The 23,258-nt window shown below is 36.8% G+C and overlaps 3 protein-coding genes across 3 annotated transcripts in view; 1 reads left to right on the forward strand and 2 right to left on the reverse strand.

Moving 5' to 3' along the window:
* LOC129726190 (uncharacterized) overlaps window positions 1-9,186 on the reverse strand; it is a 143,418-nt gene extending 134,232 nt beyond the window's left edge. The window contains exons 1-2 of the mRNA XM_055682901.1: window positions 9,087-9,186; window positions 8,828-9,000 (exon numbers count right to left, since the gene is read on the reverse strand). Of these exons, the coding sequence (XP_055538876.1) occupies window positions 8,828-9,000; window positions 9,087-9,181 (268 nt within the window). The 5' untranslated portion in view covers window positions 9,182-9,186. The remainder of the gene's footprint in view (window positions 1-8,827; window positions 9,001-9,086) is intronic.
* LOC129726187 (pickpocket protein 11-like) overlaps window positions 1-23,258 on the reverse strand; it is a 492,216-nt gene that overhangs the window by 441,655 nt on the left and 27,303 nt on the right. The gene's annotated exons all lie outside the window — the stretch shown is intronic.
* Window positions 18,995-20,626, forward strand: LOC129720156 (zinc finger MYM-type protein 1-like). Its single transcript, XM_055671591.1, has 3 exons — window positions 18,995-19,418; window positions 19,524-19,985; window positions 20,118-20,626. The coding sequence occupies exons 1-3, from the start codon at window positions 18,995-18,997 to the stop codon at window positions 20,624-20,626; spliced, it is 1,395 nt and encodes a 464-aa protein (XP_055527566.1).

A 23,258-nucleotide genomic window follows, 5' to 3' on the forward strand; every position in this document is an offset into this window, starting at 1 on the left:
GCCAAATATGGTTCCATTTAGTTGGTTAGCTCTCGAGATGTACAGAAATTTGTGTTTCATTTGTATGGGACCCCTCTCTTCCAGAAGAGGGAGGGGTCTCAAGCTATCATAGAAACCTTTATCGGCACCAAAAACCCTTACATACAAATTTTCACATCGATTGGTTCGGTAGCTTTCGAGCCTATATGGATCAGACAGACAGACCGGCCTGCATTTTTATATGTATAGATTACAACATCAATATTTTAGAACCTAAAGAGTGAATATACATTTATTGGATTGAAGCGTTCATGTAAATCTATTTTTACAAATGAAAGTTTGAATGAGAAAGGCTGGGTCTGACCGCTAGGTGGATTAATTTAGGTTTTTGATTATTACAAGCGAAATCTGCCCTTACCAATAAACTTTATTGATAAAAAAAATTTACTCTTAATCAAACAATCTTATTTGTACGGGTAGATTAAGCTTGTATTCATTGAAAAACGTGAAATTGTGGCTTGTTTACATATGGCCCATGGGCCCTTTTCACATGTTTGGCGAGATATTTGTTCAAGAATGTGTTGAATGTGTTGTGTGGTTCTACCGTGAGCATTTCGAAGCCTGATCACAATACTGTTGTTTCAGTGTTGCAAATGTTGATTGAACAGGTAGCCCACTTGGTCACGCGTTGCCTCTGCCATTTGATGAGTAACAGCTACCAATAAGTCTTTCGATAAATTTTAAATTGATTTTCAAAATTTGAATTTTGCGCTTTGTGATACAGTCGCTGTTCGATAACTGCAAGTCTTATAACTGCAACGCTTTTTAACTGCAAGACCGATAACTGCAACAACTTTGCAGTTATCGGACCGCAATCCGTCAAATCTGAAATCAAAGTCATTTTTGACATTGAAGTGACAAATCTCGCGGGGGGATTCTAAATGCATTCGAAAATGAAAATTGTTGAATATCTAGAAACACTTCAAAAGGACTTTTTCATTTCGATTTCGTTTACTTGTTGTCTCTTCATCCTAGATGGGAGATTACTCCACTATCAAGGGGTTATATACCTTTTTGGTCGAGAAAAATGAGGGAAGTCGCCATCTTAGAAGTCAATACGCTATCTGTGGTCGATTTTAGCTCCTGTGTATTATTCTAGATCCGGATATTATTATATTGGGTGGAAATCGGCCATTTTTGGCTGTTTTCCAGAAACCGGAAGTTGCCATCTTACAATCCAAAATGTTGCCTGAGGTCGATTATGGAACATATTTGTTACCACTAAAACATTCACCTGCCAAATATGGTTCCATTTAGTTGGTTAGCTCTCGAGATGTACAGAAATTTGTGTTTCATTTGTATGGGACCCCTCTCTTCCAGAAGAGGGAGGGGTCTCAAGCTATCATAGAAACCTTTATCGGCACCAAAAACCCTTACATACAAATTTTCACATCGATTGGTTCGGTAGCTTTCGAGCCTATATGGATCAGACAGACAGACCGGCCTGCATTTTTATATGTATAGATTACAACATCAATATTTTAGAACCTAAAGAGTGAATATACATTTATTGGATTGAAGCGTTCATGTAAATCTATTTTTACAAATGAAAGTTTGAATGAGAAAGGCTGGGTCTGACCGCTAGGTGGATTAATTTAGGTTTTTGATTATTACAAGCGAAATCTGCCCTTACCAATAAACTTTATTGATAAAAAAAATTTACTCTTAATCAAACAATCTTATTTGTACGGGTAGATTAAGCTTGTATTCATTGAAAAACGTGAAATTGTGGCTTGTTTACATATGGCCCATGGGCCCTTTTCACATGTTTGGCGAGATATTTGTTCAAGAATGTGTTGAATGTGTTGTGTGGTTCTACCGTGAGCATTTCGAAGCCTGATCACAATACTGTTGTTTCAGTGTTGCAAATGTTGATTGAACAGGTAGCCCACTTGGTCACGCGTTGCCTCTGCCATTTGATGAGTAACAGCTACCAATAAGTCTTTCGATAAATTTTAAATTGATTTTCAAAATTTGAATTTTGCGCTTTGTGATACAGTCGCTGTTCGATAACTGCAAGTCTTATAACTGCAACGCTTTTTAACTGCAAGACCGATAACTGCAACAACTTTGCAGTTATCGGACCGCAATCCGTCAAATCTGAAATCAAAGTCATTTTTGACATTGAAGTGACAAATCTCGCGGGGGGATTCTAAATGCATTCGAAAATGAAAATTGTTGAATATCTAGAAACACTTCAAAAGGACTTTTTCATTTCGATTTCGTTTACTTGTTGTCTCTTCATCCTAGATGGGAGATTACTCCACTATCAAGGGGTTATATACCTTTTTGGTCGAGAGAAATGAGGGAAGTTTGAATTTATTTTCAAGTGCATAGCACCATTTTCATTGCATCAAAGTGGTATTTTTCTGAAAGCACAGTTTATCAACAACAACAAAATACGTTTGATTTTGAGATATACCAATTATTACTGAAGTAATGGCCGTTTCCCCGAAACGCTATTTTTTTGCAGAGGCTTGCGGTGATCCTGATAGAAACTCAGCGGGTCGACCTTAATCAAAAAACTCATATTATTTCATTAGTTTAGAAGTGTGCCGTGTCCTTGAACGATCGCTTTTATGAGTATTTTGTTTTCAGTGCAAACGGGAACGTTTTTCCCAAAAAATGCACGTTTTGAGCGCTAAAAATTGCATTAAAATTTTTTTTTGCGGCAAAATGTAACTGTATGTTTCAAAAAGCGATCGTTCAAGGACCGGCAAATTTAATAACGAAAATTAAAAAAAAAAGACGAAAGAAATCGGTTCAGTAGTTTTGCCGTAATCAGGATCACGGCAAAGTCATTTTTCGGAAAACTTTATTCCGAGATAATCGCGTGCGAAGTTTCAAGTTTAGATTATGCGGCCGTGGCGAGGCGCCCTGCAAATCGTTCTAACTTTCTTCCTTTTGCTCAGATCTTCATGAAAATTTGTGAAAATGTTCTCAAGATGTTGTATTTGAAGATAATGCAATGAAAAATTTTTCGGTTTTTTGAAAGCTAAAAAAGTATATAACCCCTTAATCAATGAAGCAAAATCACCATGTTATGTGGTTCACTTTCCGTAATTATTATAAGAGAAAAAAATATTCCTTGTGCATTGTTTGGCTAGCTTTCACTACTCAGTGAGGCAGTGCATAGTAGATCACAAACAATATTTTGTGACCTAGCGTGAAATAGACCATTTTAGGAACTGATAGGTGTCACGGATCCTGCTGACATTGATGTTGCTTTTACTTGCGTTATGTCAGCGGTTCCGAGCTTTCTGTCAAAATTTTATTCATGAATTGAGTTCAGAAACGTCTCGTAAAATGATCTTCTGTAGTGATGAACTCTATCTTCGCCTACATATTGGTTATGTAAAGTAGTTACTAAAATGCAATAAGTTATGATGCGGAAATATGAATATCAAATTGATTAATAAAAAAGCTTGCCTCTTTTAGTTTTCTGCTATTTTTTGCCACTATCCCATTAAAAAAATACATTTCGACATCATTGTAAACAGGAATGGTAGTGACGGACCCCCCTCTAAATTTTGGCATGTGTCAAGTGTTGCAGTTATCGAACGGCATTCGATAACTGCAATGTAAACATGTTGCAGTTAACGAACGACGACTGTATATCATTCTAGGGGAACTGCATTTAATCACGCTTGCTTTATTTGAAATTCATCATGAAAAACATATCCTTTGCGTGTAAATAAACAGAACAACCTAAATTAATCCACCCCGCGGTCAGACCCAACCTTTCTCATTCAAACTTATTATTTGTAAAAATAGATTTACATGGACGTTTCAATCCAATAAAAGTAGGGTAGGGAACTTATTTTCAGCAGCTTTAGGAACCGCCTGTGTATTCAGACGAAATACTCGAAATGTGTTGGGTGAAATTCAAACAGAATTATATCAATCTGTTCTCTATCTTTTTCTCTGTCAGAAATTGTTTTCATATTATAAAACTAAGTTAGCAAACTTCAACAATAATCAATTAAAATTACCAATCGAGAGACACTATTCCTATACCTATTTTAAGCAGTTTCCATATGTTTTGCAGGCGTTTTTTTTTCAGCACCGGAAGTGGCTCCTGAATGGCTGCAATATAGGTCGATTTGTTTCGAATGGTGATTTTTGTGTGATTTCTTTGTGATTAACGGTAATTCTTATATTCGTAAGACAGCTAGACAATCAAAGTTTTCGTTTCCATCATTGAAATTGTCGATATTGATCAATATTCAGGAGTTTAAGGCCTGCTTTCTTCGACTGATTATAATAGGCGCCACTGCTTAAGCCGTTTCCTACCCTATATTCAATCTTTGAGTTCTAAAATATTGATGTTGTAATTGAAGTATAAAATATGACATTTGACGTAATGTTAGTGCTTAAGAAATAGCGAAATAAAAGAAATGACTTTTAATTTCGAACAATTTCATCTCGAGCGATACCGGGAACGTTTAAATAGTACGAAATCACCTTTAAATATGTTGAGGCCACGTATATTGATCAAACAGGTATAGTTTTAAATAGTCTTTGAATTTCTTTTCGTTCCATAACGTTTGAACCACATATCAAGTTATCTCTTAAACTTACTAATAATTAACTTCATAATACTTAGACTTTCGTTGTTTTAACAATTTAATATATATCGGTTGCTTAAGTTCGATTATAATCGAATGAAATGGGAACGTATAGAGGAGCCGAATTATTAAACCACTTGTTCAATCATAATTCATCAGTTAACCCTTAACTAGCCCGCTCATCTGATATCAATATTGTTCAAATCGGTTGTGTAGTTTCTGAGATAATGAAGTTTCGTGATTTTCACATTCCGATACATTACAGACGAAGTTACAGTGCGATTACAATAAAATTCAATAGGGTGTTATGAGGCAGCTGGACCTCTCATTTGACACAAATTTAGTGTAAATCGGTTCAGCCATCTCTGAGAAAAGTGAGTGAGTTTAAGTAGTCTTGTGAATATTTTACTTTTCATAGCTGGATTTCACATTTTTAAACATAACAGGCAAAGTAATAGTCCGATTGCAAAACAAATCAATAGGGTCTTATGGGGCAACTAGACCTTCCATTTGACACTGATTTTATGAAAATTGGTCCAGCCATCTCTGAGAAACATGAGTGAGATTAAATAGTCTCGAAAACACGTTTCTTTACATAACATTTGAACCACATGTCCAATCTTAATGAAATACAAAAGTTAAGGGTTTTTTAGGTAGCCCGTTCATTTAAAATTTATTTTGTTCAAATCAGCTGCGTAGTTTCTGAGATATAGATGTTTCGTGATTTTTACGTGTTGATACATAACCGCTAAACTAGACATCCGATTACAATAAAATTCAATAGGGTCTCATGAGGCAAATAGACCTTTCATTTGCAATTAATTTCATTGAAATTGGTACAGCCATCTCTGAGAAAATCGAGTGAGATTGGGAGAGCGTTACACACACACATGCACACACATACACACACACACACACACACACATACAGAAAATGCTCAGGTCGTCAAACTGAGTCGAGTGATATACGACATTCGGCCCTTTGGAGCACTTTTATACCTTTAGTTTTTTCAGTGATTGCTATACCTTCCTAGGAGAAAGGCAAAAAGGTAATTCGAGCGCATACGTGAAAGAAAATCTTCCATGACAGCCCCATTAAGGAAATCATATACAAACATGAACTGTTTTATGATTCTTTTTTTATTGCTTAATTAAGGTGGCTTTCAGCCACAGGCTGGTTCGCTACCGTTACAGTTTTACGATTCAGTTTCACATCGTTTCACTTTTGATGTGATTATCTGTAATTTCCCCACAGTAAATAAAAATCATGCTATTTTTAACTGTTAAGTGATTATTCTCCTTTTGAAAAGAATACTTTTCCTCATTTGTTTGAACTGCGTAAGCAAAGGATGACAATTAGTTCTAAAATGACGCACAATAGTTACAGGGCTAAAGCCAAACAATAATTCTGCAATCATGTACGAGCAATTTGGTTCATTATAGTCTGCTTTTTTGTTTTGGCAGTTGGAGCCCATATGAGACAAATCGCGCCAAATGGCCTATGGTCGAATATCGACCATTTTTGATTTCAATGAAACTTTGCACACGTATTTGGCTTAGCAAACTGAGTATTTTCCACAGATGGAGAGATTTTTCACACCCATGAGTTATATTCTAAAAGGGCGTATAATTTTGGCGAAGGTTTTATTCGAGGCATTGTAGTCCAGAAACCGTTCGTTGTATAGAAAAACTGTCTGAGAATGAGTTGTAGGGAATGCCTCATAAAAAATTATACACTGTAAAAAAAAAAATTTTCGATAAAAAAATTAAAAATAAACATTAAATTTCAATTCAAAAAAAGAGTTGATTTTTTTTTAATTTTTTAATAAACTTGACGTTAATACGCAATTTAAAAAAAAGTACAGAATGGAGAAATGAAAAATATTTTTTTTATGGTAGATTGATTTTTTTATGAAAATTCTAATTCAAACATTTCTTAAAATATTTGTATCCTGATGATTTTAAAAGATGCAGAGAGTCATCTTCAATCTAAAAGCTCTTGGTAGTTAACATTCTAAAGGCATCGGTTTTAGAGTTATCTTGAATTAAAGCTCGAAAAATTTTTAAAATTTAGGAAAATACACGTTTTTCTCAATTTATCCGTGGTTCTCCAGCAAAAACCTTACGTTCATTGGAATTTTTGATCAAAAATATTCAATTCATTCTTTAACAACAGAGCAGAGAAAATTGAGTTATTCAACAAACAAAGCAACAACAACAAAGCTCAATCTGAAAAAATATCCTAAAAAAGTATCTGAACATCACTGATGGTATATGAAAAAACATTTTCGATTTTGATGCTGAAGATAACCTGAATTTATTGAAACGTAAAGCGAGAGACTTCGACGAGATAATTTTGCAGTTAAAAGAAAAATTTACTGCGCCCGAACGCTCGAGGGAAGATAAAGTAAGATTACTTTCGGTTCTACCGAAATCTTGGAACCAACAAACGATAACAGAACAGTTTGAAACAACGGAATACATTGTGAAACAGGCTCGGCGCATATCAGAGGTTAGTGGAATATTGGCTATTCCTAACGTGAGGCTTGGACATGGATTGTCCCTGGAAGTAAAAGAAGAGGTTTTGCAGTTTTATGACCAGGTCAGTAGAGCCATGCCAGGGCAAAGGGACTACGTTTCAGTGAGAAAAGATGGTAAGCGACAGCATGTGCAAAAGCGACTCTCTATGAATTCAATTCGTGAGGCTTACGTTTATTTTAAAAATATCAGCAAAACTGATATTGGGTTGACTTCTTTTAGAAACCTAAGCATTGTAAATTACTTGGAAGCTCAGGATCTCATATTATTTGTGTTTGTACTGATCACGAGAATACTGAATTAATGACACACAGTCTAAAGAAATATTCATTCCAAAATGATTCTAAATTATTTTCCCTTGTAGAAGACTGAACCACTGCGACCATTATTTGATCTATTGTGGTAATTTTACTTTGAACAACTATTATGTAGCTCAACTCTACGATCCAAATATTGTTATCTCCGCAAATGTGAACATTACCCAAGCCGTTTAGATTTTGAAAACAGTTTTTACAAAGAACTTGAGGAACGTTGTGTGAGAGAACTACCTTTCGAACAGTGGATTGCAACAGATCGATGTAATATAGAGACACTTGTGAAACTAATTGATGAGTTTGTATCTTATTTTTGTGAAAAGTTGAAAAAGTTGATAACCCACGATCACATAAAAACTCAACAGTCGACCTACATGAGAGAAGCAAAAAATAATTTGAAGTTGTTACAGTGTGTGTTTCTCAGAACTCTTTTCTTGAGAACCGTTCGCCCAATCGTCTTGTTATCAAAGAATGAATTATATATTTTTGATCAAGCATTCGATGAACGCATGGTTCTTGCTGGAGAACCACGGAAAAAATCAGAAAAACATGTATTTTCCTAAATTTTTAAAAATTTTCGAGCTTAAATTAGAAATAACTCGAAAACTAATGCCTTTAGAATGTTGACTACCATGAGCCATCAGAATAATTTTTTTTGAAATCAGAATAATTTTTTTTTTAAAATGTTCGAATTAGAATTTTTATAAAAAAATCAATCTACCATGAAAAAATTATTTTACATTTCCCCATCTTGGCATTTTAAAAGTTGCGTATTAACATCAAGTTTCTTTAAAAAAAATTAAAAATAAACCAAACTCTTTTTTTTAATTGAAATTTAATGTTCATTTTTATTTTTGGTCAGAATTTTTTATTGTGCAGTGTATATTTTTTTAAGATGCATTTTTGATTACCTACCATTCATTCTCAGAGAGTTTTATATACAACGAACGGGTTCTGGGCTACCATGCTTCGAATGAAACCGATGCCAAAAGGCATACGCCCTTTTAGAATTTAACTCATGGGTGTAAAAAATCACTCCATCTGTGAAAAATGTTCAGTTTGCTAAGCCAAATACGTGTGCAAAGTTTCATTGAAATCAAAAATGGTCAATCAATGAACAAAAATGGTCGATAAAATTTTCGCGTATTTCCAGATCATTTGGCGCGATTTGTCTCCCATAGAAATGCTCAAAATAGAGGTAGTGCTACTAGGTAGATCACGATTTTCAACGAAGTTTTTAAGTCGGATCGCGAAAAAAATTTTGTGCAACATGATTTGCCTCAAACACAATAGGTACACTAGCGATATTACTTATCTAGGGACTAAATAATCTAATAGAGGTAGTCGATAAATTCTAAAAACTACTTACTTATAATGCGTCCTTTTGTATAGCATATTGATACAGCGGGAAATGTGTTATTCCATCGAAGGTGAGAAGTATCAATATGAATGTTAACCGTCTCATCGAAAGATTTTAGAGTATACAAAAATATGTAGCTCATTGAAGTTAGTGAGCAACTGAGTATACACAACCAAAATATTCTGTAATGAATCAATAACTTTCATCAATCAATAAACTCCAGAAGCAATTACAAATTTCATTACTAATAAAGCCTAATTTAACCGACCTTCCACGAAATTTGCACCGGTTACCCAAATATCGCAATCCATGAAGAGAGCAACAATCCGCAAAATATTTCAAGCGGGATGAAAGACTTCTCATAGCTTTACTTGTTACATGACACAACTGATGCAGTTCCACGTGGCTATATGCAGTCATGTCACGTAGCATAATGAATGTGATTTAAGTCGCAATGAAGCTAATTATTATTGATAGTGCACTGCCATGTTAACAAGTTACTAATAGCAGTAAAGTTCAATTAACAAAGCTAAAACACAATTCGAATGCTTTTACCACGGCCGTCAGTGCGTTTTTGTTTTTTTTAAGTTGTGATTCCAATAGGTAAGCACTTTGGGAATTCGTTTTATGTTCAGAGTGAAAACACCAGCTTTTTATAAGGGAATTTTTTATATAACTTAGGTAAAAGCAAAGCCTTGCTGCTGCATTCCGATTCGAAACTTGACATTCTGTTTATTATACACAGACATCGCAGCTGTTTATTGTACGGGACAATTGTGGGGTTAGCGCTACGATCCTACTGACATTCTCTTCCGGGCCGAAACTCGAACCTACGACGACTGGCTTGTTAGGCCGTTCCTAAACCACGTGTTAATATTTTGATCAACTACACAGTGCTACAAAAATTGACTTTTTTCTGCCTTGGTTTCAATATATAATTTTTTTGGTGTATTTTGACGCAAAACTAAATTTCCCCAAGTTTGAACATATTTCAACTTAAGGGGCAACAATGGCGCCATTTTGAATTTTTGAGAAATCGGAAATTTTCGTTGTTTTTTCGACGCCATTTTGTTCTAAGACCAAAAATCAAAATTCTAAGAGTTTCCCGATCAGAAAGAAAAAACAAAAATGTAACAGAAGCTGTTAGTTTGTTACGGGAAAAACCTTACAGGCTGTGTCTTCGATTTGATCCCGTTAGGTGTTAAAATAACAGAAATTATAACAGAAATGATTGTACTAGTATCAAACACATCAAAATTTGTTACTAATGTATCAGCTTTCTATCAAAATAAGATAGTATATCTATTTATATAAGAGACAAGTTTTGTATGTATGTATGTATGTTCCAGCATAACTCTTGAATGCCTAAACCGATTTTCACCAAACTTGGCACACGTATTCTTTGTACAAAGGAAGTGGTCAAAGAAATATCTGATATGGGAAGGGGTCACCCTTGAAGAAGGAGGGAGTCAAAAGTCATAAATTTTCATACATAATGGAAACCTTTCAATGAACTTTGATGATTTTTGGGTTCTTAGTCACATTTGGAGGTCGGAAGTTGATGTCCAGAGACCGAAACATGATGTTCGATGCCATTTCCAATCCAAGATGGCGACTTCCGGTTTTTGAGAAGCCATTTTAAACTGTGGAAAACGTTCCACGGTGCTCCCACAGACCGTTATTATAAAAAAAATGCACCAAAGAATCTGAGTACACCATTCGATTCGTTATGACGTCCAGAATCTATGGTCAAAATTTCAAAATCATCGTACGGTACATTTTTGAGTAATGTCCTTTTGAAGGTCGTAAAGTACAAAACCGTGATATAAAAGCAACAACAAATTTGTTGAAAAGCACGTTTTTTAACCACCATTCTATGAAATAACTTCAAAAATAGTTTCTACGCATTCCAAGTATTATATTTCAAAACATTAGCAATTGGTGAAAAGATTTATTGGAAAATCCCACAGTGCACAGTGGTCTTAATACGAAAAATTGTGATCGCTTTAGATTTGACTGTGAAAAATTGATTTTATGTACTCAATGTCTTCAGCAAAATTGTTCCATGGAACAAGACCTTACTTTTGGCGTTTCTGGTTTTTCGATTAATCCACCTAACAGTTAGATAAAAAAAATATTTTTTCTAATTTTCAATATACCAGTCTGCTTCCTTCAGCAAAGTTGTGGAAAAGTTTGAAAGAAAAACAATTGCTGAATGCTGCGATGTCCTATCTGTACGTTGGACTCGACAAAATACAGTTTTTTGTGGAACACCCCTTCTTAAAATCAATTTTCAGTCTATAATTTTGTCTGTAATGGTCAAAACAATGCAAAATGTTCTAAGATTTTATTCATTCAACTAAGATTCCCTCAATACTTTGTAAAGTTTATTGTTTTGACCAGTATAGACAATATTATAGACGAAAAACTCATTTTTAGAAGGGTTGTTCCACAAAAAACTCTATTTTGTCGAGTCCAACGTACAGATAGGACATCGCAGTATTCAGCAATTGTTTTTCTTTCAAACTTTTCCACAACTTTGCTGAAGGAAGCAGTCTGGTATATTGAAAATTAGAAAAAATATTTTTTTATCTAACTGTTAGGTGGATTAATCGAAGAACCAAAAACGCCAAAAGTAAGGCCTTGTTCCATGGAACAATTTTGCTGAAGACATTGAGTACATAAAATCAATTTTTTACAGTCAAATCTAAAGCGATCACAATTTTTCGTATTTAGACCACTGTGCACTGTGGGATTTTCCAATAAATCTTTTCACCAATTGCTAATGTTTTGAAATATAATACTTGGAATGCGCAGAAACTATTTTTGAAGTTATTTCATAGAATGGTGGTTAAAAAACGTGCTTTTCGACAAATTTTTCGTTGTTTTTATATTACGGTTTCGTACTTTACGACCTTCAAAAGGGCATTACTCAAAAATGTACCGTACGATGATTTTGAAATTTTGACCACAGATTCTGGACGTCATAACGAATCGAATGGTGTACTCAGATTCTTTGGTGCATTTTATTTTATAATAACGGTCTGTGGGAGCACCGTGGTTCACAAACCCCCCAATATTGATATTTTCGGAGAAAAAATGACTTTTAAGAACCGGTTAATCGGTGCCTGAGGATACTTTGAAACTTGGGTTGCCGACTTCCGGTTTCTGGAAATCAGCGAAAATTAAAAATTTAATTATACACTTGGCAATATGGATATTTTCGGAATAGGAATGACGTTGTCATACGAAAATCGATCATATATTTCCAAATATGTATTGACATTTTTCGAAACGTAGTGACGTCTGTTTGCGGCCGAAAATCGGCTTTCGTGCAAATGTTTCTGGAGAAGTTTTCAAAACATCCAACCTGCTTTGATCCGTTTTTGAAACGATTTCTTGACATATTTCTTGGATAATTTAAAAACGGAGAGTCCAATCTAGCGTTTTGGATAAAAAATATGTTTGGGAAAGTTACCGAAGCTCAACTATTACCGAATAAAAATTTGGTTAAGAGCATCAATCAAACAAGATAAAAATTTCTAAAATCCAGCTATTCATTAAAAAAAAGTTTTGTATATATGTATGTATGTATTGTCGTATACCAACTCTTTTGTACGGCACCGTAAACCATAAACAAAACAAATTTCGAATCAGCGTTACAGCACACTCGCTACCAGGCCTTGCTGAGTGTACCGCAACGCTTTGTGCCTGATTCATACAGCACGCAAAATGCAGCGTTGCAATTTTAATGTTCCTCTCTCCAGCTGTTTCCCAGTAGGGGCCACACATGTAAATACACACATAGAATTAAATATTTTGGCAATTGCATTTGCCTATAAAAGCAAATGATTTTTAATAAAGACAATGAATTAATCAATGAGCATTCCGCAGCGACTGGTCTACTCCAGTTCGTCTCACCGGAATAGATTTTAACGCAAAGAGGTTTTATCATTGCGAACGGTTTGATATTCGTCAACTCCCTCACCACTACGAAAAGAAACCCCAATGTTCCGCCGGTTAGTTATTCATTCAAAAGTTCAGTAAGTAAAGAATAAAGTGCGGTAAAAATATTAAAGTATGTTCCAGCATAACTCTCGAATGACTGTACTGATTCCAACCAAACTTGGCATTCGTATTCTTTGTACAGAGAAAGTGATCATTAAATATTGGGAAGAGGGAGGTGCAACACCCAAAGGACGAGGGGTTCTTAATTGATCAAAAAATCAATTTTCATGCATTATGGGAACTTTCCGAAAGAATATGATAGTTTTGATAGGTCATGTCTGGAGACCGGAAATTGATTTCCAGAGACCGGGACATGATGTCAAAAAGAGGGAGGAACAACTATCAAAGAGGGACGGGGTTTTAATTCATAAGAAAGTCAGGTCTTTTTATGCATTATGGGAACTTTTTGCAGGATTACGATAACTTTCATGCCCTCAGGCGGTCATGGCCAGAGATTGATGCCCAGGGACCGGAACATGATGTCAAAAAGAAGGAGGAGCAACTATCAAAGAGGGAGGGGGTCTTAATTTATAAGAAAGTCTGGTCTTCTAGTGTCCCATGGGAACTGCTTGAAAACGTACGATAACTTTCATGTCCTCCTTGAATATATGCCCTGCAATATGTATATTTTCGTTATCAAGATGACGTCCAGAATCCAAATATTCATGTCTGGCGCAAATTTGTAAATCGTACATGACGGATTACATTTTCTTGGAAGGTTACTAAAATACAGAAGAATGCTTGGACGTTATATTGAAACGATGTTTTGAAATCCCGCGATTTGTTTCGCGATTTCTGCTTTCTGTCAAACTGTGTGAAACTGAGTAAAATAGTTAAATCATGTCGATATCTCTAGAAAGAGAACTATGTTCAGAAAATGACAACGGGTGTCCAACGCTATTTCCAAATTCAAGAAGAAAAATATTCATATGGCAGGGCTGACCCCCCAAAACCGAAAATTGGTGTTCGAACGTTTGGTATATATATATATTTTTTTTTATTCTCACACATTTTCCGTCGGTCTAGTTCCGCCACTGTTGTGGCCAATCACCGACGCCCAGGGAGGCGACTCCACACCCAGGACCCTAACTCACGACCCGTTTATTAACGGACCGGCGCCAACGGCTTTACTTCCTCATGCGATGGAAGGCGTGATCCCAGAGATTTTTCGCCTCAGAAAATCTCCCGGTGTCGGCTAGGATTGGATCTAGACCAGTTGGGTTGGTTGTGAGTGGATCACGCCACCTCACAACCATCGACACCTATGTCGGCGGTGGGATTCGAACCCAGGCGTCGAGCGTGGTTGGCGGAGACGTTACCAACCACACTAGGCCCCCGCTCTGTATTTGGTTATTTTAGCCTGTTTTTCACAAACCGGAAGTCGCCATCTTGGATTTCAAAATGGTATTTAAGATAATGTCTGGCCTCTGAGCGTCATTCTGGTTTAAGAAACACCCATATTGGGCGTTATTCGATCATTTTCGGCTGTTTCCCAGGAACCGGAAGTCGCCAGCCTAGAATCTAAAATGGGGTCTGTGATTGATTTCAGCTGCTGTGCATCATTCTAGATCCGGAGATACTCATGCTAGATGGGAATCGGCCATTTTTGGCTGTTATCCAGAAACCAAAAGTTGCCATCCTACAATTCATGATGGTGTCTGAGGTCAATTTTTAGCTTCTTGCAACATTCTGGCTCCGGAGATACTCATATTGGGTGGTATTTGGCCACTTTGGGCTGTTTTGCCTTTCTCCTAGAAAGGTATAGCAATCACTTGCAAAACCGAAAGTATAAAAGTGCTCCAAAGGGCCGAATAGCATATATCACTCGACGAGCAGAGCATTTTCTGTATGTGTGTGTGTGTGTGTGTTTGTGTGTATGTGCAGATTTTTATTCTCACTCACTTTTCTCAGAGATGGCTGGACCGGTTTTAATGAAATTAATTGCAAATGAAAGGTCTTGTTGCCCCATAAGACCCTATTAAATTTCATTGTAATCGGATTTTTAGTTTAGAGGTTATGTATCAGAATGTAAAACTCATGAAACATCATTATCTCAAAAACTGCACAACTGATTTGAGCGAAATCGGTTCCAAATGAACGGGCAACCTGAAATACCCTTAACTTTTGAATTTCATGAAGATTGAACTTGTGGTTCAAAAGTTATGACAAGAAACGTGTTTTGAAGACTGTTTAATCTCACTCATGTTTCTCAGAGATGGCTGAACCGATTTTCATAAAATCAGTGTCAAATGGAAGGTCTAAGTGCCTCATAAAACCCTATTGATTTGTTTTGCAATCAGACTATTACTTGCCTGTTATGTTCAAAAATGTGAAATTCAGCTATGAAAAGGAACATATTCCGAAGACTACTTGAACTCACTCACTTTTCTCAGAGATGGCTGACCCGATTTCCACAAAATTAGTGTCAACTAATAAGTCTAGCTGCCTCGTAACACCCTATTGAATTTTACTCTAATCAAACTGTCACTTCGTCTGTAAAGTACCGAAATGTGAAAATCACGAAACTTCATTATCTCAGTAACTACAAAACAGATTTGATCAATATTATTATGAGATGAGCGGGCTAGTTAAGGGTTAACTAATGAATTATGATCGAACACGTGGTTTCAAAGTTTGGCTGCCCTATACGTTCCCATTTCATTTCATTATAATCGAACTTAAGCAACCGTTATGTATTCAATTGTTAATAAAACAACGAAAGTCTATTATCTCAAAGATTACATGACTTATTTGAACATAACTAGTGTCATACGAACGAGTCATCTCTCAAACTTACAAATAAACTTCATAACAATTTGATATGTGGCTCAAAAGTTATGGAAAGGAAAAAAATTCAAAGACTATTTAAAACTATACCTGCTTTGATCGATATATGTGGCATCAACATAAATTAAATGTGGCATCGTGTTATTTGAACGTTCCAAATTCATTGATTCCTTGCGATGTGTTCAAAGTCTGCAAATGCACGACGAATTGGCCATAGGATATGATCAAAGTCAAATAACAAATCGTTTGAAATGGTTGGTTTTATCGAAATGACAACATCCTCGACTTTTGGCTTCTGTACATCGCCTTAAATCTGAATACATTCATATTGGGTCAGAGGCGTCTCGTCCACCTGTTCAACCTGTTCATAGGACAGGTAGACAATTTCGGAACAATTACTCGAATTATTTCTCATTTGTAGCATGGATCTGACATCATTAAGTTTTCTTGTAACCTTAATGTTATTTCGAACATTCGAACATTTTTTTGATTTTCAATTTATTTCCACCAATTTCAATTTCTATTTATTTCTCCACCGTGAAGAATATAACCTGGCTAAACACACTCTACACCAGAGCTGCGATTAATCCAAGCAACATGCTGACAATGACGAGAGAGAAAATATCATCGCACTCGTTTCTTTCTCTCATAAATAGCCAGCAACCATCACAGTAAGCGTGAGGTTCCGACAAGTGATACAATATCTTGTCTCTTTTGTTGCCATTTTCGGCTTCTCATTGTCAATCGTCGTGAATATACAGAGTTCACTCGGAAATATCAGTGCAATGCAAATCAAGGTGATTTTTGGAATATCAAAAATCGTTTCAGTAGCGTGATTATGTCAGTGCTAGCTTGAGGTTTGTTGCTAGCAGGATTTTTAAAAATTGATCTGCTTTGCGGTCTGTGACGATCCCAACTCAAGATATGGCAACCAATGAACTAGGTTTATAATTTCAAACCAGCGGTTATAGGTGTCGCTTGATGGGCTGGCACAACAACTCCGAGTATTCGGAACACAACCGGAACAGGTCCGCATTTTTACATTTTTCAATGAGAGGCATGGTAGGATTTTAAGCACTTCTAAGCACTGCTTTGATCATCGTTACCATGTTACTGAAACATATTCCGGTCATATATCCGAAACCAGTCGATTAACTCCGGCCATCCTCTTCGTTAAAAGAAAATATGAATAAAAACTAGGAGAAAAGCAAAACCGTTCCGAACCAAAATTGAACAGTTTCAAAGTTGAACCGTGCCAACATTTAACAGGATCTGTATATAAATATACATACCCATACATATTTAAAAGTTTTCTGTTTTGCCACCCGCGATTCATTTTTTGCCGCGAACAACACTGTCTTTAGTTTAACCTACAACAAGCACAATATTCAAGAATCAAATTAATAAACTCATGCTGTCAAAAAAACAAATAAAAATGCAATATTATTTTTCAGATATGAGATCATTTGAAAAATATTAAAAGAATTCTTTTTATTACAATTGGTGTTATGAAGGAGCATATTCTCTACTGAGAATAAAAATGAATGATCATACAGATTCAAAAGTACCAAACTAAAATACGCTCAGTTACAAAACGAAGTAATAGTTGTTTATTGACAATGCTTTTAGTCGGCGTGCAGCCAAACCGAGCCAAGCGTCGAAAAACATTTACCGCCGCAATTGCTGTGTACAAGCTGTTACAGAGAATTTTTGTTATAATATCGTTATCAAATGCTCAAACGATTTCGTTACTTCATAATAGATAGATTATTACTTCTCATATCCACTGGGTGTCAATAACTCAATCTGAGAAAACGGCGCTTAGTTCGGTCTGATCGCATGCCGACCATATATCAATATCATACATATCAATTAAAGAAAAATCATTGATTTTATGTTTGCTATCCTCATAACATCATGCTGTCAAAATGAACTTGATATTTCTGCTGGTTCAATCTCAGTACAGCCATACCCGAATGATCGAGAAAGATAGCAAGAAAAAAATGAGAGTGAGAGTTGACGATAAGAGAATCATTGTAACATCGCAAACTCTTTTGTAATGAGGCATGCATCGTAGTTGGCTGATTCTGGTGTTGCATCATTTTGGCGTAATGTCAGTAGTATGATATTGACTTTTCGCAGCTCTGCTCTACACTACTCAACCCACCCGCAACACAGCCCACCCGTAATACAACACAACACAACGAGATAAGCAGTAATGACTACCGTTTGTTCAAATCATTTATCTGAACTAGCATTCATTCAAACACTTCTCTGCATTTTCAAGTACTATAGCGTACGCAGCCAGCTATGTACATAAAGTGTGCACCACTACTAATGCGCATCCTTGCGTAAAAATGACATTTGCGGTTCAAAAATTATGTTGAACCAAGCCGATGGAAACGATACCGCCGACGCCGACCCCCACCATTCTTTGATGTTTGTTCATTGAAATTTGAGAGAGGCCGCGAGAGTACACAGCTCTCAACGCTCAAGCGAGCGTAAGGTCGATGCAAAGCCGAGAGTGCAGCGAAGGGTTTTCATGTATTTCCTCATTGATGACATTATTCTTCACGTGAGAAAAAAAGTGTCGCGCAGCGCTGAGTGCGATACAATTGAAAAATCGAACAAATTCATTCATGGTTATTGTAGATGTAGTGGTGTTTTTTCGTTGATGTGTGGTTTCGATTCAAGCCTTTTTTCTCGATGTTGTTCATTCAATAACTTGAACCATAGTATGGTAACTAGAATGGTATAGTCGGTATAGTACATGTTTGACTGCTCACGTTACGGTTGCTTTTGATTTGTTTGTGACGGCTAAGACTACCATTGCTCCATCTTTCAAATTTCTGTTGCTTTCTTGTGTGAAATTTCAATCTCGTTTAAGGAACGATACGTGGTGAGTAAAGCTTAATTACTTCATCATATTATATTTCAATTAATCATCACAAACTACCATATAACTACTGGAGATTGTTTGCGTGGATTTCCAGATGGACAACGTTATGGATCATTGCATTATTGAGCAAATGCTAAAGCGCCCGTTTGCCGCCAGAACCATGGAAGAAAAAATTAAAGTTATTGGATATCCGGTTCCTCGTCCACCTATGGAACAATTAAAATCCACGTATAAGTTGAAGGGGAAAATTATGTCCCGCAACTTTAATGTGTCATCGTATGACCAGCAATGGCTGTGTGGATCGGCGAAATTAAATAAACTTTTCTGCTGGCCATGTTTGCTTTTCCGTAGCGCCAATGAAAAAAAATGTTTGGAGCAAGGAAGGATATAGTGATCTGAATCACCTTTCTGCGTCAATTAAAACGCATTCGAGCTCTAAAGATCACATAAACAATTCACTTGCCTTATCGATGTTCGGGCAAATGAGGATAGACGAAGCACTTGACCATAGCCGGCAGATCGCCCGTAATAAGCATAACGAAGAAGTAACGAAAAACCGGAAGGGTATGCGAACTTTAATTGAGATCACCTGTTTCCTTGGCACTCACGGTCTCGCCTTTCGCGGACATTATGAATGTTCCGATTCCACGAACAGAGGAAATTATAAAGACCTCTGCACGTTGATCGCCGCCAGGGATCCAGCGTTGCAGGATTTTATAAATAATAAAGTTTTCAGCGGAACGTCGGGAGGAATTCAGAACGAGCTTATAGAATGCATTGAAAGCTACATGCTTCAAACAATTAAAAGAGAAGTTCTTGAGTTCGTGTCCATTATGATGGATGAATCAACAGATTCGGCTCGGTTATCGCAACTATCTTGTACTCTGCGCTACTTACGACCCGATGGTAAAAAATATTCATAAAATAAATTTTGCAAATATGTTAACAAATAGTTGATTTTTTTTTTAATTCAACGAGGCTCAAACATTTTTTTGTTCATCAAAATTTTAGGAACACCAGTTGAAAGGCTCGTTAGATTGGTAGACGTTAGCAGTGACAAAACCGCCGCTGCGTTGGCCGGACACGTTGATGAAATAGCAGCGTATTTTGGTTTTGATGGTGACAAAGTTGTAGCTCAGAGCTATGATGGAGCTGCTGTTATGTCCGGGGACAAATCTGGAGTGCAAACATTGGTGAAGCAACGGTTTCCAAAAGCTGGATATATCCACTGCCGCGCACATGTGCTTAATTTGGTGCTACTTCACTCGTGCACAAATAACAAGAAATTAGCAAGGTTTTTCAACACGATCTCATCACTCGCGGCATTTTTCTCGCAGTCACCTAAACGCAGCGAGACATCAAAGCAATTTATGGAGACCCACATACCAAATGTTTGCAAGACCAAATGGTCGTATAATTCGCGTATGATCAAAATAATTGATTCGAATTATGCAGCGATTAATGAATGTTTAGGTGAGATTTATCTTGGCGACAGTGTCTTTGATGCTGAAACTTGTACTACAGCCAGAGGTCTTCACGCATTCATGCTCGAATTCAATACCGTATTCTTGCTCAAACTTTTTGCTAATATTTTTGCACATACAGATGTACTGTATCAAATTTTGCAAACAAAAGAATTGGACGTAGTAGAATGTTTACGTAACGTCAAGGCTTGCCTCGCTTCTATCGAAGAGCTCAAAGCAGAGCATCATTTCTACAGAACGCTTAATGATGCAATTGATGTTTCTGGCGAAACGATCACTGATAGCAACGGTATCAATTATCGTCCCATATATGACTTTATCATTGACAAAATTATTGACGAAATGTCTAAACGATTCAAAGAACTAGATGAATACAAATTCATCATTTTGTTGAATCACGAAAAATTTGCCGAATTCAATGTCACATTCCCTACAAAGAATTTGAAAATGCTTATTTCGTACCATTCTAAATTCGATGAAGCGAAGCTGTATAATGAGCTGACCGTTCTTTACTCGCGCGAAGAGTTCAGAGGCAAAAATATATTGTATTTAATTTCGTTTATCCTTGGACAAAACCTGCATCAAACTTTCTCCGAAACGCTTCGGCTGGCTGATACTGACATTGCCTAATACAACGGCGTCCGTCGAACGAACGTTTTCGGTTCTCCGACGGATCAAAAATTATTTGCGGTCTAAATCGGGGCAGAATCGATTATTTGGTATTATGATGATGGCTGTGGAGAAAGATTTACTCCATGAGATGATGCTGACGCCATTATTTTACGACGATATTATTGACAAGTTTGCGTTAAAAGTAAACCGAAGGATTCCTTTGTTATATAAATAAATGTGGATAAATAAAACTTTTAAAATCTGTTATCGCAATACTGTTGTTTTAATGTTGCAAATGTCGATTGAACAGGTGGCCCACTTGGTCACGCGTTGCCTCTGTATTCGGTGGTATTCGGTCATTTTCAGCAAATTTTCTGGTATCAATCTGACACCGCAAATACTCATATTGGGAGGTATTAAGTTATTTTGGTTGTTTTCCTCAAACTAAAAGTGGTCGTCTTTAAATTCAAATGGTGTCAAGGGCAAGAATGGAAATTTTCACTTGCTAACAATATTTCATGCAAATGTGTTCTTTGATTCATCAGGTATCGTTCAATTGTTTCCACTCGCGTACAAGTTTTCCATAGAAACGCTGCTGATTGTTTTTCGCTTATAAGAGTTCCGAATACTATAGAAGAAGAATGAATGATTCAAACACGATAGTATTTATTGTAGCCAAGTTCACTTGCATTCAACGGTATTGCAAGAATCCTTGAGATATTATTGCCAGTGATACAAAATTATGAATCCAAATGAACGTTAAATTGCGTTTAACTGTTTGCTTACCGGAGCAAATAGGTATCATCGATGCTTACGGAAATGGTAACATGGTGCATTAGCATATGATATTTGAAATCACTAAGAATTATCGCGGTAAAACACGGTGAACGCACGACGTGGAGTAACCGAATTACGCCTGCAAGCAACCAACATTTGAAAGAATCACTGCGATCGCTCGAGTGCAATCGTATACGATTCTTCCGTGAAACCAGGCCCGGATTTGAGGGGGGCAAAGGGGGCAAATGCCCCGGGCCTCCCGATTTAAGGGCCCCCCTTTTTTTTTTTTTTGCTCGTCACCATCCAGAACGTTACCTAATGTTTTAAGAAAAGAGGGCCTTGCAAACAAATTTGCCCCGGGCCACCCACCGTCTAAATCCGGCCCTGCGTGAAACGCTCGCTATATGTTGCTCGCTATATGTTGCTCGCTCTCCCTAAAGCAGGCAATACTGAAACAAAATCATCAAAGAAAGCTACCATATATTTCTTTGCTATAAGTTGTCTCTTGCATGCGTGAGAATGTGTAACTTTTAATAGCGATGGTTTGCTGGGATTAAAAGCTTTTGAATAGCAAGTTCAGAAATGATACCCGAATGATTATTATGCAATACGATTTTTTTCATCCTTGGTCAAGGGTCAATGTTTGGTTTCTATGCATCATCTCGATTACGGAAATATCCATATTGAGTATTATTCGGTCATCTTCGACTGTTTCCTAGAAGTTGCCATTAAGCGATTCAAAATGGTGCCTGAGGTCAATTGTTAGCTCATTGCATCGCATTCTGGTTCCAGAGATACTCATATTGGATGGTATTTGGTTATTTTTAGCTGTTTTTCACAAACCGAAAGTCGCCATCTTGGATTCCAAAATGGTATTTAAGATAATTTCTGGCCTCTGAGCGTCATTCTGGTTGAAGAAACACCCATATTGGGTGTAATTCGATCATTTACCGCTGTTTCCCAGGAACCGGAAGTCGCCAACCTAGAATCCAAAATGAGGTCTGTGGTCGATTTCAGCTGCTGTGTATCATTCTAGATCCGCAGATACTCATGTTAGACGGAAATCGGCCATTTTTGGCTGTTTTCCAGAAACCACAAGTTGCCATCCTACAATTTATAATGGTGTCTGAAGTCGATTTGTGGCTCCAGTGCATCATTACGATTCCGGAAATACTCATATTCGGTGGTATTTGGTCGTTTGCCGCTGTTTTTCCGAAACCGGAAGTCGCCATTTTAGAATTCAAAATGGTATCTGTGATCGAATTTAGCTCCCGTGTATCATTCTTTATCCGAATATTATTATATTGGGTGGAAATCGGCCATTTTTGGCTGTTTTCCAGAAACCGGAAGTTGCCATCTTACAATCCAAAATGTTGCCTGAGGTCGATTATGGAACATATTTGTTACCACTAAAAACATTCACCTGCCAAATATGGTTCCATTTAGTTGATTAGTTCACGAGGTGTGCAGAAATTTGTGCATGTGCTTCCAGAAGAGGGAGTTGCGTCCAACCGTTATGGACATATCTATTACCCTTTTAAACATCCACATGCCAAATTCGGTTTCATTTGCTTGGTTTGTTCTTGAGTTGTGCAGAAATTTATGTTTCATTTGTATTGGACCCCTCCTTTCCAGAAGAGGGAGGGGTCTCAAACTATCATAGGAACCTTTATTGGGACCAAAACTCCTACATTCAAATTTTCACGTCGATCGGTTCAGTAGTTTTCGAGTCTATATGAATCAAACAGACAGACAGACTGACCGGACTGCATTTTTATATGTATAGATTACAACATCAATAGTTTAGAACCTCTAAATCTAAATGAATACGAACAAATGCGGAGGGCGGCGACTGTTCTTTGTTTTTTTTTCT

The sequence above is a fragment of the Wyeomyia smithii genome, chromosome 2 (assembly GCF_029784165.1).
Source record: "Wyeomyia smithii strain HCP4-BCI-WySm-NY-G18 chromosome 2, ASM2978416v1, whole genome shotgun sequence".
Taxonomy (NCBI): domain Eukaryota; kingdom Metazoa; phylum Arthropoda; class Insecta; order Diptera; family Culicidae; genus Wyeomyia; species Wyeomyia smithii.

Excerpts from the sequence above, each read along its gene's own strand:
- LOC129720156 (XM_055671591.1), top strand. The coding sequence starts at position 18,995 with ATGAGGATAGACGAAGCACTTGACCATAGCCGGCAGATCGCCCGTAAT. Across the intron at positions 19,419-19,523 it reads GCGCTACTTACGACCCGATG|GAACACCAGTTGAAAGGCTC; the intron begins GTAAAAAATATT and ends TCAAAATTTTAG. Across the intron at positions 19,986-20,117 it reads AGCGATTAATGAATGTTTAG|ATGTACTGTATCAAATTTTG; the intron begins GTGAGATTTATC and ends TTGCACATACAG.